At 42.4% G+C, this 22014-nt stretch overlaps 1 protein-coding gene across 1 annotated transcript in view; it reads left to right on the forward strand.

Annotated features, from left to right (window-relative positions):
- Pdpk1 (3-phosphoinositide dependent protein kinase 1) overlaps positions 1-22014 on the forward strand; it is a 64434-nt gene that overhangs the window by 17009 nt on the left and 25411 nt on the right. The window contains exons 2-4 of the mRNA XM_038328137.1: positions 16909-17178; positions 20363-20405; positions 20648-20785. Of these exons, the coding sequence (XP_038184065.1) occupies positions 16909-17178; positions 20363-20405; positions 20648-20785 (451 nt within the window). The remainder of the gene's footprint in view (positions 1-16908; positions 17179-20362; positions 20406-20647; positions 20786-22014) is intronic.

Raw genomic sequence — 22014 nt, forward strand, 5'->3', positions numbered from 1 at the left:
AGATCACAGACTGCCATGGAAGGGAGTGGTTTGATAAGGCAGGAACTCTAGAGAATGCCCACACTTGGGAGTATGTGTATGTGTTCTCTTCCTTTCACTGCGTCCCCTGCCATGTAGCCCTGGAGGAAGGTTTTTGTTGTATGACAATATTCAAGAGTTCATCTTAGCTTTTGACTTGGAGTCCTGGAGACCAAGGTTCTTATAAGGAACCTAGTACTGAAGCTGGAAGCTGATTACAGGCGCCAGGGTCAGAACTCTAGTCTGGAAGGGAAGTACTCTGTGCCTGCAGGCTCTGAAACATCATTTTAATTCTCAGACTAGACTGTGGGGAAAAACATTTGTTGAATGAATTTAATTCCCAAAGAGAATCACGGTTAAGTGGTATATAATAGGATTTCAGATTAGAAACACAATTATTCTTAGTTGTCAACTTTAATATTTTAAATTTTAGCAAAACAAAAGCAAGAACCTATTATTGTTTGCCGGATAAGAGTAGATTATACTTAGTAAAGCTTTTAATAGATATTTATTCTAAATTTTATTCAAAAGTTTTTGGCAGTAAAATGGAATTTTTATAAAAGTTTATGTATATGACTGTTTACCTACATGTGTGTATATGTACCACATGTGTGCAGAGGCCAGAAGGCGGCTTTGGAGTCCCTGGAACTGATGTTGCAGTTTATGAGCCACCATGCCCTTGCTGGGAACTGAACGTGGGCTCTCAGCAAGAGCAAGTGCTCTTAGTCACTGATCGCTCTCTCCAGGCCTCGAAATGAAATTATCCCATAGGTTGAATTATTTTTAAGTATCATGCTATTTCTAAATTTATTTACCTAATGTATATGGCACTCTATCTGTGCATGCCAGAAGAGGGCCTCAGATCCCATTATAGATGGTTGTGAACCACCATTGGTTGCTGGGAATTGAACTCAGGACCTCTGGAAGAGCAGCCAGTGCTCTTAACTGCTGAGCAATCTCTCCAGTCACAAAGTATCATGCTATTTCTAACACAGCTCTTGTAGTTACTGATATCCTCTTGTCCTGTATACAAATCTGCATTCTGAAGGTCCTAGTTCATTTATCTGTTCTTTAGCAAAATCCCTTAGTATTTAATCACTCATTTCAAAAAAAGCTAATGAATGAACATGGAAGTTCAAAAGACTTTAAAGACCTCATGTAGTCTCATTGATAAGGTTCTTCAGAAACTCATACCTGTCCCCACCAAGAACTCCTACCCACGTTTTTTCATTTCCAGTGCTTGTCCAGGTTGCTGCTCCTGCTGCAGAACACTCTGTCTTTTGCAGCTGTCAGGATATTAAGAGTTAACAGTCTGTCCTTCCCTCAGAACTCATCACTGTTAACTCATTGATGGATTCCTATTGTATACCAGATGCTTTGTCTTACTTTCCCCTAAAAGTTGCACATGTATTTCTTTTTTTTTTTTTTTTTTTTTGGTTTTTCGAGACAGGGTTTCCCTGTAGTTTCTAGAGCCTGTCCTGGAGCTGGCTCTTGTAGACCATGCTGGCCTTGAACTCAGAGATCCTCCTGCCTCTGCCTCCTGAGTGCTGGGATTAAAGGCGTGCGCCACCACCGCCCGGCCACATGTATTTCTTTAAAATTTTTCTTAGAGTGGTGTATAATTCGTGTACCCTCCCTCCTTTTGAGAAAGGGCCTCATGTTGTAACCCTTGGCTTGACTGGAACTTTCAATTTAGACCAGATTGGTCTTAAACTCAGACCTCTGTTTCCAGAGTGCTGGAATTAAAGGCATGGGGTATCAGGGTGGACCTGATTTTTTTTAAACATTTATTTATTTATTATGTATACACTATTCTGTCTGTGTGTATGCCTGTAGGCCAGAAGAGGGCACCAGATCTCATTACAGATGGTTGTGAGCCACCATGTGGTTGTTGGGAATTGAACTCAGGACCTTTGGAAGAGCAGGCAATGCTCTTAACCTCTGAGCCATCTCTCCAGCCCCTGATTTATTTATTTATTTATTTATTCATTCATTCATTCATTTATTTTTAAATACCTGAGAACTATCTTGGACAGGAACATCACTGTTTAGCAGGCCTTCATCCGTGTGTAGACCAGGCTGCCCTACCACAAGCTGTGGCTTCCCTTGTAAGCTAAGCCAGTTGTTCCATCTTTCTACTTTAACCTCAGCCCCATTGCAAGGTCAACTTGCTACCAGGTAATTAGGGACTGTGCATTCTTTAAAAAATGTATGGCTCCACATTTAACATAAATAAGTCTCTATGTACCTGTTTATTAGTCTCCTGAGTGAAGCTATTGTCTAGCTTTGGAAGACTCAAGATGTCTGATGTGGGACTTGAGAGAAGGTGCTGTTGTTCCATGGTGTGCTTCTACACAGAGTACATCCCCCTGTTTTTTGAGGGCCACCCCATTGTATTTGATTGTATTCTGCATCTCATTAATATGTACCCTGCCTCTGACTTTGCCTGAGCCTCCTACTTCATTCCTGTAAAACTGAAGCCAGAGCCAGGCGATGGTGCCACATGCCTTTAATTGCAGTATTCCGGAGGTAGAGGCTAAGGCAGGTGGTGGGGGATCATGCAGGGTTTCTTTGTGTAGCCCTGGCTGTCCTGGAACTCACTCGTAGACCAGGCTAGCCTAGAACACAGAAATCCGTCTGCTTCTGCCTCCCAAGTGCTGGGACTAAAGACGTGCACCACTATGCCTGGCTGAAGCTTTAAGCCTTTAGTTTTCTGAGACAGGGTTTCTTTGTGTAGCTTTTTGTTTGTTTCTTTCTTTTTTTAAAAATAAGATTTATTTATTATGTATATAGTATTCTGCCTACATATATCTTATAGGCCAGCAGAGGGCACCAGATCTCATTACAGATGGTTGTGAGCCACCATGTGGTTGCTGGGAATTGAACTCAAGACCTCTGGAAGAACAGTCAGTGCTCTTAACCTCTGAGCCACCTCTCCAGCCCTTTGTGTAGCTCTTTGGATCCTGTCCTAGAACCCACTCTGTAGACCAGGCTAGCCTCGAACTCACAGAGATCCATCTTCCTTTGCCTCCTGAGTGCTGGGATGAAAAACATGCGACACCACTGCCTGGCTGAAGTTTTCAGTCCTAATCACAAATGAGAGTGATTAGGATTTAGGAATAGATGTGTATGTAGGAAAGGCAAGTGGTCAGTTTGTGACTGGGGGAGAGGATGTGGTTCTTGAAATAACAAGGTGTTATTAGGACAGGTAGAGTTTTTTTTAAAAAAAAACTATTAGATTTATTTTTATGTGTATAAATGTTTTGCCTGCATACATATGTGCCCATGTGCATGTCTTGGATTCCCTAGAAATGGGGTTACAGATCATTGTAAGCCACAGTGTGGATGCTGGGAATCAAACTGGTGTCCTCTGGAAGAGCAGCTGGCCTCGAAACAGAGGTGTTTTTTGTTTGTTATTTTTGGTTTTTGATGAGATCTTGCCATATAGCCTTGGCTGGCCTGGAACTCTGTTTGTAGACCCATCTGACCCTGGTTCATCTTCTGCTTCCTGAATGGTGAGATTAGTTAGAGGGTTTGTTGTTGTTGTTGTTGTTGTTGCTGCTTGTCTTTGAGCTGCAGTTTTGCCCAGGCTGACTTCCTCAAACTCCTGGTGGTCCTGTTAAGTGCTGGGGTCATAAGTGTGCGCCATAAGTGAATGAGGTGCTCTGACTTCAGAGAGAAGGGTGGTAAGTAGACTGGCTTTCTTTCTTTTTTTCCCCCCTGAGACAGGGTTTCTCTGTAGTTTTGGAACCTGTCCTGGAACTAGCTCTTGTAGACCAGGCTGGCCTCAAACTCTCAGAGATCCGCCTGCCTCTGCCTCCTGAGTGCTGGGATTAAAGGTGTGCGCCGCCGCCGCCACCACCACCACCACCACCACCACCACCACCACCACCACCACCACCACCACCACCACCATCCGGCTTAGACTGGCTTTTGTTGCTTTAAATTTCTCCAGAAATTTAAATTTTAGAATCTGTCGAGTAACCAAAAACATTTGCTTATCAGTGGGTGGCAGAGTGATGGGGCTGTGCCTCAAGGGGATGACTCCCCCCCAGGCCCTAATCAGCTGGGTTCTTTGGCTGTGGGGCCCCTTCAAGGCCACAGGTTAGAAGAGACAGCAGGGCCCTCCTTGGCATGTGGCCCTCTGGGCAGTGTGTATCTTGCAGAGTCGCTTAATCCCCACAAGATTTGTTCTTTCTAATAACAGCTGTAGTATTATAAGCATGTAGACTTTACACTTGAGGGCTTTTGTTTTCTCAGGCATTTCATTTCACAGTTGATGTTTGAAAAGGTATGATTGCAACTATCATTGCCTTTTACTACACAAGTAAAATCAGCCATTAAACCATATTGATGGTTGCAATTTAGAACTACACTGAGGGAGGCACTACCATATTGACCTTGTAAACATCATCCAGCTGGGGAGAGGCCCTGAGAGGAGTTTGGCTAGTGCACTATAGCCAAGTCAGGAAGAAATTACAGAATTCCACATAAGCATTAGATTGCCAGGAGATGATGTTCTCATGCTTATATGAGTAGCCCTTCTGGTGGTTAGTGTCAAGAGCCCAGTGATACATGACCAGTAGTTAGACTGGTATTAGAAGGTGCTTGGATTCTTATTGGTGGTGGTATGTCTTATGCTTGTCTCTTTAGTATTCTAGAGGGTGTCTAAAATTACTCCAAAAAGGATCTAGGGTATTGAGGTCCCTATTCGGTACCCCAACAGCTCTTTCTGGATTGCCTATCTAGTGGGCGTATCTAGACTGCTGAGTTGAGAGCTGCCTCCAAAACTTTACACTGGCAGGTATTTTGTTGGAAGACAGACATCTTTTGAGCCTTTGCATTCTTCGAGTGTTTGATCAGATGTCACCATTCCTTGTAAGAGCTGCTGCTGCATATATATTATGTGTATGAGTTTTTCTGAATGTATGTTCACCATATTCATGTCCAGAACTGGTGTTGCAGATAGTATTGAATCAAATCCTAGGTTCTCTGACCTTTTAACTGTTGAACCATCTCTCCATCTCTTTCTTCCTTCCTTCCTTCCTTTCTTTCTTTCTTTCTTTCTTCCTTTTTTCCTTCCTTCCTTCCTTCCCTTCCCTTCCTTCCTTCCCTTCCCTTCCCTTCCCTCCCTTCCTTCCTTCCTTCCTTCCTTCCTTCCTTCCTTCCTCTCTCTTTCTCTCTCTTTCTCTCTTTCTTTCTTTCTTTCTTTCTTTCTTTCCTTTCTTTCTTACCTTTCTTATTATGTATACACTATTCTGTCTGTGTGTATGCCTGCAGGCCAGACGAGGGCATCAGATCTCATTTCAGATGGTTGTGAGCCACCATGTGGTTGCTGGGAATTGAACTCAGGACCTTTGTAAGAGTAGGCAATGCTCTTAACCTCTGAGCCATCTCTCCAGCCCACATGTCACATTTTTTAAAATTAAATTACTGCTTGGCCCATTAGCGCTAGCCTCTTATTGGCTAACTCTCACATCTTGATTTAACCCATCTCTATTAATCTGTATATCATCATGAGGTCGTGGCTTACCTGGAAAGATTCAGCATGTCTGACCTGGAGTCTCCATGGCGGTTCTCTCACTCTGCTTTCTTTCTCCCAGAATTCAGTTCTGTCTTCTCCACCTACCTAAGTTCTGCCCTATCAAAAGGCCAAGGTAGTTTCTTTATTCAACCAATGAAAGCAACACATAAACAGAAGGACCTCCTATACTATTTCCCCTTTTCTGTTTAAACAAAAAAAGAAAGGCTTTAACTTTAGTAAAATTACATATAACAAAACAGCTACCAAGCAAGAATTACAGTTACAACATTTATATCTATTTTATCTTTTATCATAACAGGAAAACTATAACTATTCCTCAAATCTATCAAAGACTTCAGAAGGATATAATATTACCTGTATAAACTAGAAGTAAGCAACTTCCAAAACTCTAGAAATGACAGAGTCATCTCACTGCCTGTACTACAGTCATCCAGAATTCTTCTGTACTGTTGGGGCATCCATCTTCAGCCTACAGGCCCATAGTATCCAGCAGACATTTCCATGAAGCAGGAAATTTCAAAGGCAGTTCAGTTACTTTCTTCTGTATTCTGCAGAATTTCTCGCAGACTCTTATGAATCAGGAACCCTGAAGGATCATCTTACCTTTAGGCAAGTTTAGCAGTCATCTCTCTGTGGGTTCTTCATGTCCAGTTTATGCAACACTCCTAGCAAGAGCAGTTTCTTGCCCCAATGGCTAACCAACTCCATAAGGAGCCTCTTTGATGCCCACCTTCCTCAGGAAATAGCTTGGTGCTGCCAGGAGCAGATGTATCTCATTGCCATGAAAAGCCCTAAGTTATTAAAACATTTTAAATGCCATATTCTGTAGTCTTTTAAGGAAATGAAGAATGTTTATCTGAAATATATCTATGCACATCTAGAAAATCTAATTAACATGACTACAAACTTGACTATTATAGATGATTATCTATTAACCTATATTTCTTAATTATACATTACATTTTTAGATGAGCTAGACAATCACAATACCTTAATCAAGATCAGAAATACATATACATATAACAAAATTGACCTTAAACTTGTATCAATAAATCAAGATTTATACCAATGCAAACTATGCATATCTATATCATATCCCCCTTTAAATGTAAAAGAACAGTTATAAACAATATTTGGGAATATCAGCACAGTTTTTTTCTCTTCAAACTGCTTCATGCTGTATGGGGGCGCTGTTAATCAGGTCTTTCATGGTATATCCTGTGTGCTAGGTTCATCTCAGTCAGCAGTTGAGCGAATTAACTTTTGGAGGGTGTTTATGGAAGCCTTTCAGGAGGGCATGGTCTATCATACCATATTGGTCTAGAAGGAATCCACAGGGTCTCATCCTCTGTGAAAACAAAAGAAGAACCTCTTTTTCAAAGCATCATATCCTTAGACCCAAATTTTGAAGTATTTCATAATACCTTTATAATATACATGCTGGTTTAGCTTAGCAGTCCACACAATGAAACGTCTCTCTGTACTTAGCTCCTTCACAGTCAAAAAATTCGAAGAAAACATAATAATATACAGAATCCAGACTCTCTGTGAATGAATTTTCCATTTTAATCTATGATTATTTGTACTCTGTCTCTTTAAAGACTTTACCCTTTTTTAAGTATTAACTTTATTTTATGACTCTGTATACTGTTTATTTTCTCTTCCCAAGCCTACATACATTTATACAACACTGTGACCTATTTAGAGGTTGCTTATGTCTGAATCTGTCCTATTGTGAATCTGTTATTCTTTATTGTCCAGAAAAGCTTTTAAAATGCTAAGCGGCTTGGTTGCAGCTGCTCTGGATGTTGGCTCCACCTCTCTCCAATTTCAAAATTGGTAGACGTACCATTTTTGCTAGCTCTGGGGCCACCAGGTAGGAGCTGCACTCAGCACTTTAACTCTGAGTATGAGCGTGCAGCACATAAACCCTTTTTATCTGAGTTATAGCCAGATCTGCCATGCAGAGCACTGTGTAGCCTGGAAACATCTCTCTGTATGGCAGTGGGAATCCACCATGCTCTTCTGCCTGCCCAAGCCTCGTAGACCTGATCTCACTGCCTGCCCAGGCAGTGAAGAAGGAGCTGTAGGCTGCTTCCTGCCGCCTGGCTCCCGACCACCAGCTAGCTTTACCCAGAATAATTATACAGAAACTGTATTCATTTAAACACTGCCTGGCCCATTAGTTTCAGCCTCTTATTGGCTAATTCTCACATCTTGCTTTAACCCATATTTAGTAATCTGTGTAGCACCACGAGGTGGTGGCTTACTGGGAAAGATCTTAACCTGCGTCCGTCTCAGAGAGGAGAGACATGCCTCAGTTCCCTTCTTTCCAGCATTCTGTTCTGTCTACTCCACCCACCTATGTTCTGACCTATCAGGCCAAGCAGTTTCTTTATTAATCAATGAAAGCAACACATAGAAAGAAGACCCACCTACATCATTTCCCCTTTTTCTGTTTAAAAAAAAGAAAGGCTTTCACTTTAACATAGTAAAATTACATTAACAAAACAGTTATCAAGCAAGAATTACAGTTGTAATATTTATATCTATTTTATCTTTATCATAATAATGGAAAACTATAACTATAACCATTCTTCAATCCATCAAAGACTTGAGATGGATATAATATTACCTAAGCAACTTCCAAACTCTACAAATGACAGAGAAGGAGCAGCGGGCTGCTTTCCTGCCCGGCTCCCTCCCGGCTAGCTTTACACCAGAAATAACAGCACACAAATTGTATTCATTTAAACACTGCTTGGCCCATTAGCTCTAGCCTCTTACTGGCTACCTCTCACATCTTGATTAACCCATTTCTATTAATGTGTGTAGCACCACGAGGTGGTGGCTTACCGGGAAGATTCTAACCTGCGTCCATCTTGGAGAGGAGAGCTATGGCGTCTGCCTCACTGCCTTCTTCCTCCCAGCATTCTGTTCTGTCTACTCCGCCTACCTATGTTCTGATCTATCAGGCCAAGCAGTTTTCTTTATTAATTAACCAATGAAACAACAAATAGACAGATGACCCTCCTACATCAAGGCAGGGAGCACCAAGCCACAGGCATTGTCTCAGCCAGTTTCCTCCCAAGCCTAGTGGGCACAGAAACACCCAGGGCCCACAAATGTCACTGAAATGCTTATAGCTGGAGTTCGCACTGGCAGCACAACCCAGGAAGCTGCGTTTTAAAACCACACAGCCTTTTTCCTGCTGTGGCTGCTGAGTCAGGAAAATTTCTCTGCGGTACCCCACCAGCAAACAGCAAAAAGCTGTGTTAAACTCTATATTTGTGTCTAGAATTCTTTTTAAAGCCCTCTCAGGTTTGACGTGGAGTCAGTTTACCACGTTGGAGTGCCAAACTGTTGTAAATTGTGGGCCCTTTGGTTCTGTCCTGCCCAGCTAGCTTCCTTACACCTGAAATAAATATTTAAATTACTGCTTGGCCATTAGCTCTAGCCTCTTATTGGCTAACACTCACATCTTGATTTAACCCATCTCTATTAATCTGTATTTCATCATGAGGTCGTGGCTTACCAGGAAAGATTCAGCATGTCTGACCTGGCATCTCCATGGCGGCTCTCTACATGTCATATTTTGAACTAGACCATTGAAGTCTAAATTGCCTCATCCTCTCTGGTCCCTTCTTTTACTCTGTCCAAACACTTGCCCAAACATGGTTTAGTCACATTGTAGCCAGGTCTACCCTGGCTCCTCCTGCACTCTCCTACATACATCTTATGTAGTTATCCCACTACTGTAACTGGGTGGTTCTAGAACAAGGGGACATGTCTGTCTGCTAGCATGGCCCCGGAGCCTTGCTAGCACAGCAGCCGTGTTTGCTGAGTTAAAAGGATGAATAATGCAATTAGCTTACAGTTCTTAGAGAAACTAATGAACAAGAAGAGTGAATATGTGCTTGTGAAGTCATAGAAGAGCCTGGAGGAATGTGGCATCCTTGGAGAAATCCTTTCTTGTCCTGTGCTGTTTGCCGCAGGGTATGCTAAAGGTCCTGGCTCTTAAGTTTTCTGGGACTGTGGAGTTGGTGATATGCTGTGAGCTGTGCAAACTTAGAAGTTCCTAAGAGCGAGGGCAGCATAATCCTGGGGCTCTTAGGTTGAAAGTAGATGGTGGTGTGTGCTAAAGGTGCAGTTCCAGGTGTGCTTCTACACACAGAGTGCCATCTTTCTGTCTTTTGAGGGCCACCCCATTGTATTCTGCAACTCATTAATTTGTACCCTGCCTCTGACTTTGCCTGAGCCTCCTACTTCATGCCTGTAAAACTGAAGCAAGAGCTAGGTCATGGTGCTGCATTCTTTGGAGGCAGAGGCAGGAGCTCTGTGAGTTGGTGGCCAGCCTGGTCTACAAAGTGGGATCCAGGACAGCCAGGACTGTTACACAGAGAAACCCTGTCTAAGAAAAAATCAAAAGACAAAACAAAAAACCTGAAGCCAGTTCAGGCTCCAGAGTATTTTGTACCTGCCATGGGGCATGCTGATGGCTTCAGACAGGCATCAGCAGAGACATCTAGTTTGTATTAGTTCTAAATGTGCCTTCAAAGAAAAACTTAGTTTTACTTTGAGCATTTTCTGTCTTTTTTTTTTTTTTTTTTTTTTGAGACACGGTTTTACTGTGTATTTCTGCCAGGCTTAGAAATTGCTATGTAGACCAGGCTGACCTTGAACTCACACAGAGATCTGCCTGCCTCTGTTTTCCAAGTAGCTTTAAACTTAAAAAAACAATTAGGGCCTGGAGATATGATGGCTCAGTAGTTTAAGAGGCTCACTGGTTGCTCTTCCAGAGGACTCTGGTTGGTTCCCAGCACCCACATAACTGCTCACAACAGTTTGTGACTCCAGTTCCAGAGGATTTGACCCCTCTTCTGAACTCCAAAGGTTCTGCATGCATGTGTTACACAGGCGTTCATGCAGGCAAAATACCCATACACATAAAATAACTTTTAAATTAAGATTTGCTATTTTATGTATATGGGTGTTTTTCCTGCATATGTCTGTACCACAGGTGTGTCTAGTGCCAGTGAAAGCCAGAAGATCCCCTGGAACTGAAGTTGTAGACCGTTGTAAGCTATCATGTGGATGTTATAAATTGAACCAAGGTCCTGGAAGAGCAGCCAGTACTCTTAACTGCTGAGCCATATCTCCAGCCCCTCTTTGAACTTTTCAATGGCATTTTTAGTTTAGGCTTGAGTGATACTGTTAGGCATCTTAAAGGAAAGTACCAGCATTAAATGTCATGTGTTCACAGATAGGAAAGACTTAGGTTGCAGTTTTCTCTCTCTCTCTCTCTCTCTCTCTCTCTCTCTCTCTCTGGGAAGAATATGAACAATAACTGTGCTCAACCAGACTTCTGTTAAGGTTTGACTGGTCTCGTTTGTATTCTGGAGTGGCTGCTGTAACATAGAGAAACTGTTTTTCATAGCAACTAAATACAAGTTCTTAGGTGTTTCTTCTCAGTTTTATCCTAACAATTCACTCCACTAGTAATAGAATTTTAAATCAGAGTAGTATTGGTCACAATCTTACAGAAGATGACTGGCACTTGGAAACAGCATTGTTGAACAGAGTTACAGCCAAAATCTGTGACAGGAGTCCAAGAGAAGCTGGCACTTCCTCAGGCACAAGCCTGGGTGGGTGTCTTGCTGTATTCACTGTTGGAGAGTCACAGTTGAAAATGAGATAATAGGCAGCTGTTTAGCAGGATTGTTCCTGTCCAGACATTTGGGCTTGTGGCATCTTTGCCAAGTATTTCACTCTCTATTGCTAAGAAAGTAGTAGTACCACCTTATCCTGAATTAGTGTACTCATTCTTTTCCTCTGACTTTGGGACCCCAGAAGGCTTGTACTTCCTTCTGCTCTGAGAGGTGGCTACATACTGCCCAGTTCCAGAGGAACCACAGAGTGGATTCATAACAGGGATTGTTGACTTTGGGCCTGGTCTTTCTTTGTAGGGTTATTGTCTTCATTCTAGGATGTTTGATGGGGTCGCTGCCTCTATCCCCTGGGTGCCAGTAACACTTCTTCCATGTGTGAGAACTCCAAATGTTTCTAGTACTTGTCAGGGTATTGCCCTACTTGAGAGCCTCTGAGAGAGAATATTTGCCAGTGTTTCTCAGGTTTTTCTTGTGCTAGTAGCATCAGTGTCCTTCTTAAAGGACTGAGTTTCTTGAAGACTGAGTTTTAGATGTGGTCCTGATAGCTGTTATAATGGGCCCTGTGAGAGGCAGCCTCTAGGTTGTGTTTGTGTCTGGCCAGCCAATTGCCTGTAAACTAGACTTGTGCACTCTTCTTGTGAAGTAGCTTTGGTGGCACATCTGAGCTGACCAGCTGTAGGTAGGTGCTTGGACAAGGGATCAGTAGAACTGAGTTCAGGTACAGACTTATCTTGGGACACCAATGCTCTTCTCTGAATTTATGTTCTGGAGGCTTTTATTGTAACAATGGAAACCACTCAGATGGTAAAGAAAAGGTTCTAGACACATGTCTAAAGCCATGCTCCCAGTGGGCTGGCTCTTCAAGGGCCAAAACTGTAAAATTAGTAGCCAGGAAGCATAAGCCAAAGATAGCTTTTCTTAGTAAATGTTTCTGAGGGCAGTATAAGCATTTATTGTTTGTGTCCCTGAAAGGGTGTTTGATATCAAGGTCATCTGTCTCAAAATAACCAGTTTGATGGGGACTGTCAGGCTCAGGAGAATGCCTATAACCTGTGGTACTGTCTGTGAAGCCATTGTGGCAGGCTCTTTGGAATTCCTTGTTCTTCGAATTCCCACAGAACCTTGTGGGACTTGGGTCCTGACTACTAGGAAGGAACAATGTTGCTTGCTCCTATTTGGGCTTCCATATGGGCTGAATAGTAACTCAGTGGTAGAGTGCATGTCTAGCATGTGTTTGGTCCCTGGGTTTGGTCCCAAGAAGCTTCATTGGCTCCTTTCCTGGATTATCTGGGTCAAGTGTGTTGGTGCACAGTTAAGTCTTCCAGGTTCTGAGTCAGCTTGTCACAGTCTATTTAAGAATTTATATCTTGGTCAGGTGTGATGGCACACATCTTTAATCCCAGCACTTGGGAAGTGGAGGTGGGTAGAGCTTTCTGAGTATAAAACAAGCTTGGTCTATATAGAGAATTCCAGGCCAGCCAGGGCTACACAGACTTTGTCTCTCAAAAGAAAGAAAATTGTGTCTTGCCTGTATGGTGATTCACATCTATAATCTCAGTAACTCAGGAGGCAGTGGGATCAGGAGATCAAGGCCATCTTAGGCCACACGAAATCCTATCTCAAAAACAACACCAAAACTTTAAATTTATGTCTGAGATTTTCCTTCCCTAGTACACTGCCACCCCCCTTCTTTTTGGCTTTTTGAGATAGGGCTTTCCTCAGTGTAGCGCTGGCTATTCTGGAACTTGCTCTGTAGCCTTACATTCATATCTGCCTGACTTTGCCTCCCAAGTACTGGAACTAAAGGTGTGCACTACCATGCCTGGCTTGCACACTGACTTTTTGAGATAGAATTTTACTCTATAGCCCTTGCTGGGCTTGATTTGATATATAGAGACCAGGCTGATCACAGAAATCTCCCTATTTCTGCTTCCTGGGAACTGGGACTAAAAGTGTGTTTCACCTTATCTTGCAAAGTCTAGCTTCTTGAGCACATGGAATTTCACCACAGAAAAACTACCTGCCTCCTTTTTCACCAACACAAAGCTTGGAGCCATTAGGCTCAAGTTATATTTTTTTTTTTTAAAAATATTTATTTATTTATTTATTTATTTATTTATTTAGCATACAATGTACTGCTGGCAAGGAAGGCACCAGGTCTCATTACAAATGGTTGTGAGCCACCACATGGTTGCTTGGGAGTTGAACTCGGGACCTCTGGAAGAGCAGCCAGTGCTCTTACCCTCTGAGCCACCTCTCCAGCCCTCAAGTTATATTTATTTAACTTGGTTTTTGTTCTGTTAAAATATGACAGTAAGTAATATTCTGCAATCCAGCACCCTGTTTTATCACCCTCATCATTCTCTTCTATAGAGTCTCCTATTTTTATTCAACCAGTTCTGCTTTCTCTTATACATATATGTCACTACACACACACACACACACACACACACACACACACGAAACAGTGTTGGTGATCCACATGCTAGACAAGCATTCTACTATTGAGTTACTCTTCTAGCCTTTATTTCATTTAATTATAAGTTATTTAATATTTGTTTTCTAAGAATTCCAGAAGGGGCCAGGCAGTGATGGTACACGCCTTTAATCCCAGCATTCGGGAGGCAGAGGCAGGCAGATCTCTGAGTTTGAAACTATCCTCACTCCCCACAAAAAAAATTCTAGAAGGGTACAAATGGTTCTTATATAACCATAACCAGCTCCTCCAGTTGTATAACCATATTTTTATACCATTTATATCTATGTTTAAGGGCTACATAGTGTTCAACTAAGTGTGCATACCTTGGTTTACCTATCATCTTTGTCTTGAACTTTTCAGCAGGTCTCAGCTTTTGCTGAATTATCCAAAGCTATAGTAGATAAAATTTTTTTCCTAGTAGTGTTTGGCCTTATGTATTCTATGACCAAAGAGTCATACCCCTGGCCACTATGCTTTATGAATCTGCTCTTAAAATAATGTTACTTCATTTTCTTAGGTTGAAGTTCTAAGTTGGAAATAGTAATTATATTCATGATTTTTTTTAAAATTTATTTTTATTTTTTGTGTGCATATGTAATGTATCATATAAGTGTTCATGTGTGAGGGTGTGTTTGTGCCATCCATGGTGTGCATAAGCTGGTCAAAGGACAACCTCAAGTATTAGTGTCCATTTTTCACCTTGTTTGAGGCAGTTTTATTGTTTGCTACTGTGCCGTATACTCCAGGCTAGCGGGTCCAAGGGCTCCTGGAGAATTCTGTCTGCCTCCCATCTAGCCATAGAAATGCTGAGATTACAGATGCATCATAGACACAGTGGTATGCTTCTAGCTTTTACCTGGGTTCCCAGAATCCGAACTCAGGTCATCAGGCTTGAACAGTACAAGCTTTTACTCACTAAGCTAAAGACATCCCTTGTCTAAGGGCTTTTGTGTATGGGAAATACTTGGCTAGTATTGTTGTATTCCTTTTTTATTCAAGTTTTTAAGCTCTACATTGTGGACAATTTCATTAAAACTTTGAACACTGCTCCAAACACAGGAAAGTGAAATCTTAATTACCTGCTGAGATTCTTAGACCCTTATTGCAGTCAGGTAGTCAGATTTCATTGGTAATGTGTTTGGTTTGCACCTCCATGTTTTTGATACATGATCTTATACTTTACCTGGCACAATGATGGGTTCACCTGAAAGAAAAAAGTTGTTTCCTCCTGCCACAGAGCAGGTACAAGGTTACTAATGGTGGTTGCTTAGCTAGAACCTTTGGGAGTGTGCTTCTGCTGCCTTGGCCTTCTGAGGAGGCTGCTCTTAGGAGCCCAGGCTCACACACTGCACTGTGGGGGTAGCCAGGACGCCCTTCCGTGTTACCATCTGCTGCTCTTTTCTCCACCTTGGTATTCATCATGTTTGAGTCACAAGATGTTCTTTCTAGATTTGTTGTGCATTTTGCAATCTCAAGATGAACGTCTCCTTTAGCTCTTCTTGGTAGCTGAGCTTGCTCGCTTTTGGCTGCTGTTTTTCCAGAAGATAACTTCTTTTTTTTTTTTCCTTTCTCGAGACAGGGTTTCTCTGTAGCTTTGAAGCCTGTCCTGGAACTCGCTCTGTAGACCAGGCTGGCCTTGAACTCCAAAGAGATCCTCCTGCCTTTGCCTCCAGAGTGCTGGGATTAAAGGTGTGCGCCTCTTCTGCCCGGAGAGCATTGGCTTCTTTATGGTTCCGTATTTCCCTTTTCCTTCCTTGTTTATCTAGAAAGTAGTCATCCTTGTCTGACCTAATTAACTCATACGCTGACATACTGCCTTGTTTACATAAATTAGCAGTTAACCATTCTTTCTACTTAGCCCATAAAGTTATATTGTTAGACTTTAAAAAATAAAATGGAAAAAAGAAAGAAACAAACTATGTATCATTGTGAACTCATGGCCTTTTCTGAGGTTCATCTTATTTTATCTGATCAGACAGCTTTCAGTTTTGAATGGGGCATGTTTGGTCAACCCCGCCCGTGCTGCTATCTTACAGAACAGGTAGGTGGTTTCAGAACCTGACTCCATCCAATTGCACTTTTAAATTTTCTTTTATGTAGTGCTGGGAATTGAACCTAGGGCCTCACACATGCTAGGTAAGCACTGGATTATATAAGTTTCCTAGAGTTCTTGAGTGAGGACTGTTAAGGACCAGCGCCTAAGTAACTTGGGTGTGCTGAATTCATTTTATGATGGTTGGATGGAGTGTGTGGTGCGTGCACTTGAACAGTATGCAACCTACCATTTCCTCCTCCTCTTCTTTGTTTTGTTTTGTTTTGTTTTGTTTTTCAAGACAGGGTCTCTCTGTGTATCCTTAGCTGTTGTGGAACTCACTCTGTGGACCAGGCTGGCCTTAAACTCAGATCTGCCTACCCCTGTCTCTGGAGTGCTGGGATTAAAAGCTTGCACCACCACTGCCTGGCTCTATCCTTTTCTTTTAGCTTTTATTTTTTAATTTTTATTTATATTTTTTAAAGGACAGAGCTGAAGAGAATGTGTTTATGGATGTGGGTAAAATTTTTGCAATTTTTACTGCAAGTTTAGCCCTGAGTACTTAATTTCTTTCTCAGTGTACCTATTTCCCACCCCTACCCTACCTCAGTTTTGGGTGCAGGATCTTGGTATGTAACCAGGCTGGCCCAGAAGCCATGATTTTTCTGCATGCTAGGATTACAGGTGTGCACCACCACGCCTTGCTTATGCTTCAATTTTTAACTGTGCTTCCTCTCATCTTTCTGTCTCATTGACAATTGTTCTATCATCATTTTATTAACAGTTGCCAAATTGCTTTCCAGGAGCTCTTTAACAGTAACACTAGCCATAATCATGAGTATCCTTGCTTTATCATAAATCTTGCCAGCATTGGGTATCTCTGTATAAAGTGAACATACTCCAGAATTGCATATGCACACTATTATGTCTGTTTATCTTAGCCTGGCCCTGGGGTGGTTGGAGTAGTGCTGAGGGAGGTGTGAGGACATGCCTTACCTGAGGATGTGAGCAAGGGAGGAGGGAAAGTGGCTGCAGTGGATACCCAGAGTCAGACAGATGTGCTGCCCTGCCTTCAGCAGTATCATAATAAAGTTTTTGTATTTGGGCTTATCTACTTAGAACAAGAGAGCCCCTTGACTCTCACCTCTTTCCTCTGTGTTTGCAGTATGATGCTGTTCCCATTCAATCCAGTGTGGTGCTATGTTCCTGCCCATCCCCATCAATGGTGAGGTCCCAGACTGAGTCCAGTTCGGCCCCTGGCATGCCTAGTGGTGTTACCAGGCAGGGACCCACCATGGATGGCACCACAGCCGAAGCCCGACCAAGTACCAACCCCTTGCAGCAGCACCCTGCCCAGCTGCCACCACAGCCTCGCAAGAAGCGGCCTGAAGACTTCAAGTTTGGGAAAATCCTTGGCGAGGGCTCTTTTTCGACAGTGAGTATGTGCCTCTGCTGCTGTTGTTTATTGAGTGGAGGATTATCTTGAGATCTCTGAGTATTGAGAACACCTGAGCAGGCATTGATCTCCCCATGACATGGTTTCATGCCCTTGTGGGTTGCATTCTGTGAATGTCACTAGAGTCTTGGAGGGAATGGATTCCCTGAGTGGACTACCTGAAGAAAGCTTGCTTAAACTCTCTCTCTCTCTCTCTCTCTCTCTCTCTCTCTCTCTCTCTCTCTCTCTCTCTCTCTCTTCCTTTCTTTCCTTTCTCTCTTTCCTTTCTTTCTTTGGGACAAAGTCTCACTTTCTTGCCCTAACTAGCCCAGAACTTCATTTGTAGCTCAAGCTGGCCTTGAACTTACAGAGATTTGCCTCCTCTTACCTCCTGAATGCACACATTAAAGATGAGTGTCACCAAGACTAGCTGAATTTTTTTTCTTATATATATATGTGTGTGTGTGTGTGTGCGTGTATATACACACACACACACACACACACACACATATATATATAAAATTGTGAAAGATTCTAAAATACAAAGAATATAAAATATAGCTTACTTATACTCCAAACATCTCATTTTAAATTAACTGAAATTTACTTTCACTGTGAGTAACAGCTCTGGTGTTTACTAGGATTTATAGTATTGTTTATAGGATCGTGGCCTTATGAAAAAAGCCTTCAATCATGAAGATTGTTCTCTGTGCCTTTGGAACTCACCACGCCTTACAGGAAGAGGAAACTGCTTTGAGATCCCTGGGTGTTGCACTCACCTACAGATGATATTCTAGTGAAGTTCTTCCTTTTTTCAGTTTATTCCTTCATATTTTTTACGCACCATCCTTCCTGGGTGGCAGTCATCCTTCTTATTCAGTGCCATTTTGAATTTTACGCCATGAGGTACCTGGGAAAGCACTGCCGGCAGGAGGCTCCTTCCTGGCTCTTGAAATCTGTAGTCCTGGATCTCAAATGAGGTGTTACACTGATTCATCTCTCTATTCCTGAAATAGCGAGCACTTAAATTAGATTTCCAGGGGAGGAATAAAGGGCATACGGTTAGCCAGATTGAGCAGGATATTCACTTGGCAGAGCTTGAAGCTGGTGCTAGAGAGCAGACCTGCTCCAAAATACACTATCACATCCAAGATAGTAATGACATCACTCCTGGTGACAGGGAGCAACATGTCCCTTGCAATTCTTTAGAAGACTCTCTCTGTTCTGCGGGAAACCTGCTTATGAAATGCTAAGTTTAGAAACCAGCTCACAAACTGGGCATGATAGCACATGCCTTTAATCCCAGCACTCAGCAGGATAAAACAGGTGGATCTCTATGAGTTCAAGGCCAATCTGGACTACATAGTGAGCTCCAGGCTAGCCAAGGCTACATAATGAACCCTGTCCCCCCAAAACAAACAAACAATCCCCTCCTGGGAATTGATTCCAGTAAACCAAAGTACTTTCCAACAACTCCTCCTTTCCTTTTCATACATAGGAAGTTAATCATGCATGTTTATGAAGGAATGTGAATGTATATATTCTCCATTCCTAAGGGGGAATATACTACTCCAGCCTGCTCCCCCCACCCTAGTGGCTGTGAGTCATGTATATACAACATATTTTTTCAGAAAGTTCTTTAATATCTTTCTACTTAAATACTTTGAATCCTGCCTTGTTCCTGGTAGCTGTGGGCATCTCATAGTACTGTTTCGGGACTGTGTCTACAGAGTTCTGTCACAGGTGACCCTTTCCTATGGTTATTTTCCACCAGGCTCAGTGATTTCTTGGGGGCATGTTTCATTTGCTCTTTGATTCTTGGTCTATCATTGTAGGTGTCTAAAAACCACATCAATTTGTGTTTATCAGCTATGTTGGGGCAAAAGCATCTTTGGCAAAGCTGCCCCTCCATAGGCTCTGGCTAAAACCTTGGGCTTGTCAGCTCCTTTTGGTCTAGTGCCTCAGGTGTGCCCAGAGTTTGCTGGTCTTCTATCCCTGAAGCAGAGTTTGCTGGTCTTCTATCCCTGAAGCAGAGTCTGACAGAGGTGTGCTCTGTTTGGAAAGCATTCTGTAAGAGGGTTTGTTCTGTGCTATTTTAGTTCTTGGTACACAGTAGAGCCATAGCTATGTTCATGCTATTAAATGAAATATATGACAGCAATTATTTGGAGAAGCCTAAGTCAAAGCCAGCTTTTTACCAGGACCTATATTGGAAAGTCATGTTCTCTCTAACTCTTTCTGTCTGCCTTTCTTTCTTTCTTTCTTTCTTTCTTTCTTTCTTTCTTTCTTTCTTTCTTTCTTTTTTGTTTTTTGTTTTGGTTTTCTCAAGACATGGTTTCTTTGTGTAACAGCTCTGGCTGTCCTGGAATTGTTTTGTTTTTTAAGATAGGGTTTCTCTGTGTAACCTTGACTATCCTGGAACTTGCTCTGTAGGCCACGCTGTCCTCAAACTCAAGAGATCCACCTGCCTCTGTCCCCTAATCTGCTGGGATTAAAGTCATGTGCCACCACTGCCGAGATGAAAAGATATTTTTTTTGTTTGTTTTTGCTTTTTTTTGTTTTTCAAGTCAAGTTTTCTGTGTGTAACATCCCTGGGTGTTCTGGAACTTACTTTTTAGACCAGACTGGCCTTGAACTCACAGAGATCTGCCTTACAAGTACTGGGATTAAAGGTGTGTGCCGCCACCACCACCTGGCAAGACATATTCTTGAAGTTATTTTTCTAAAGAAATTTTCAGTACCCACTTGTGGTATTAGGACTTGTCAATCAAAAAAATTCCTTTTGTTTGTGAAGGGGGTGTTGAAACAGGGTCTTACTGTGTAACAGGGTGGCCTGGAGCTTGGAATCCTCCTACCTCTGGCTTCTGACTGAGTGTTAAGATTATAGGTGTGCACTGTTGGTTCTTGAATTTATACTTTGACTATATCATGAGAACTTCTGGCAGCTAACTGATTATGAACATTTCAAAATGATGGCACAATTACTGTTTGCCACTTAATGTTTTCTGTCATGTTACTATTTTCTTTTAGAATATTAACACAGACAGTGGCTTTCTGCTGTGTTTGTTAGTGCAGGATCCAATGTAACCTCAAGTTGTATGTATGGACTGGACAGCCTGTGTAGGGTGACATTGACTTACCTGACTCATTCATTATTACACTGTGTTTTTCCCCCCCAAACCAGGTTGTTCTGGCCCGAGAACTGGCCACTTCCAGAGAATATGCTAGTAAGTACTAACTCCAGTGAGCTGTGTGTCTGGGATTCAGGGGCAGTGCTACTTTTGTATATATGGCAGCCAGGGTAGTGGTAGGGCCCGTGCTGATTTCAGTCCTATGACAAAGATTAGTCTTCTAGACCATGAAAGCTTGAGTGGGTGGTTTTGGGAAAACTACAGTTTATGTCAGTTACCTTTATAAATTTACTATTTTTCACATTTTCTAATGTTAGTAAACTTACTTCTCTCTTAAGTTAAAATTCTGGAGAAACGGCATATTATAAAAGAGAACAAAGTCCCTTACGTAACTAGAGAGAGAGATGTGATGTCACGCCTGGATCACCCATTCTTTGTGAAACTTTACTTTACATTTCAGGACGACGAAAAGTTGTGTATCCTTTGCACGGTCAGTGATGTCTGAAAACCACCTTGTGTTTTAGATTAGTGACTATGTTGTTTGTTCCTTGAAAGGAAAGGGCACAACATGGATCCCTGTGGAGACTAATATCCTTGGAGGCAACAGATTGTACCAGCACACTGCTGAGGCTCTTACTAATGTGCCATCTCCGAAGGGGAAACCTTCCCACAGTGTTGGTGTTTATCGATAAATATTGTACCTAATGGATTGCTGTTTTAGCCTTAGTTGCTGGACATTGATGCAGAAATGTCCCCTCATTCCCTTAGCCAATGTTCTGGAGTGTCTGTTAGGTATTATTGACTCCTGCTTTTGAAAAGCGAGGGCCTGAGGGGAAAAATAATTTTGGGCCTTCTCAGGCTCCTAGAGTTGGCATCAACTTCTCCATACCCTCTTCCATTCTGAGTTTGGTCAAAAGGACAACTTGACTGGGCCTTTGAGAAATTCAGGAACCCAGAGTGCTCTGTAGCTCTGTCTTTTGGGCTTGCTCAGCCCCTCCCACTCCTTAGGGCTGTTTGAACTGCCTCTCCAGCAGTTCTCCTTGCATGTTTGTTCAGCATTGTTTGTCCACATTCCTCTTCTTCTTTTCTTATTCATTTATTTATTCATTCATTCATTCATTCATTCATTCATTCATTTATACGATGTTCTGTCTGTGTGTCTGCTTGCAGGCCAGAAGAGGGCATCAGATCTCATTTCAGATGGTTGTGAGCCACCATGTGGTTGCTGGGAATTGAACTCAGGACCTTTGGAAGAGCAGGCAATGCTCTTAACCACTGAGCCATCTCTCCAGCCCCTCCTCTCTTCTTCCTACTTTTTATTTACGTACTCATTGTTTTTTTAATTTTATTTATTTATCTCTATTTATTTATTTACCTCTTTATTTATTTGTTTGTTTGTTTGTTTGTGGGCAAGGTTTTCTACATAGCTCTGGCTGTCCTGCAACTTAATATGTAGACCAGATTGGCCTCAGGCTCACCAAGATCTTTCTGCCTCTGCCTCTGCCTCTGCCTCTGCCTCTGCCTCTGCCTCTGCCTCTGCCTCTGCCTCTGCCTCTGCCTCTGCCTCTGCCTCTGCCTCTGCCTCTGCCTCTGCCTCTGCCTCTGCCTCTGCCTCTGCCTCTGCCTCTGCCTCCCTAGTGCTGGTATTAAAGGCATGCTCTACCACACCTACCATCAACTTCCACTTTTGATGACAGCTCTGGCT

This window comes from Arvicola amphibius, chromosome 4 (genome assembly GCF_903992535.2).
Source record: "Arvicola amphibius chromosome 4, mArvAmp1.2, whole genome shotgun sequence".
NCBI classification, from domain to species: domain Eukaryota; kingdom Metazoa; phylum Chordata; class Mammalia; order Rodentia; family Cricetidae; genus Arvicola; species Arvicola amphibius.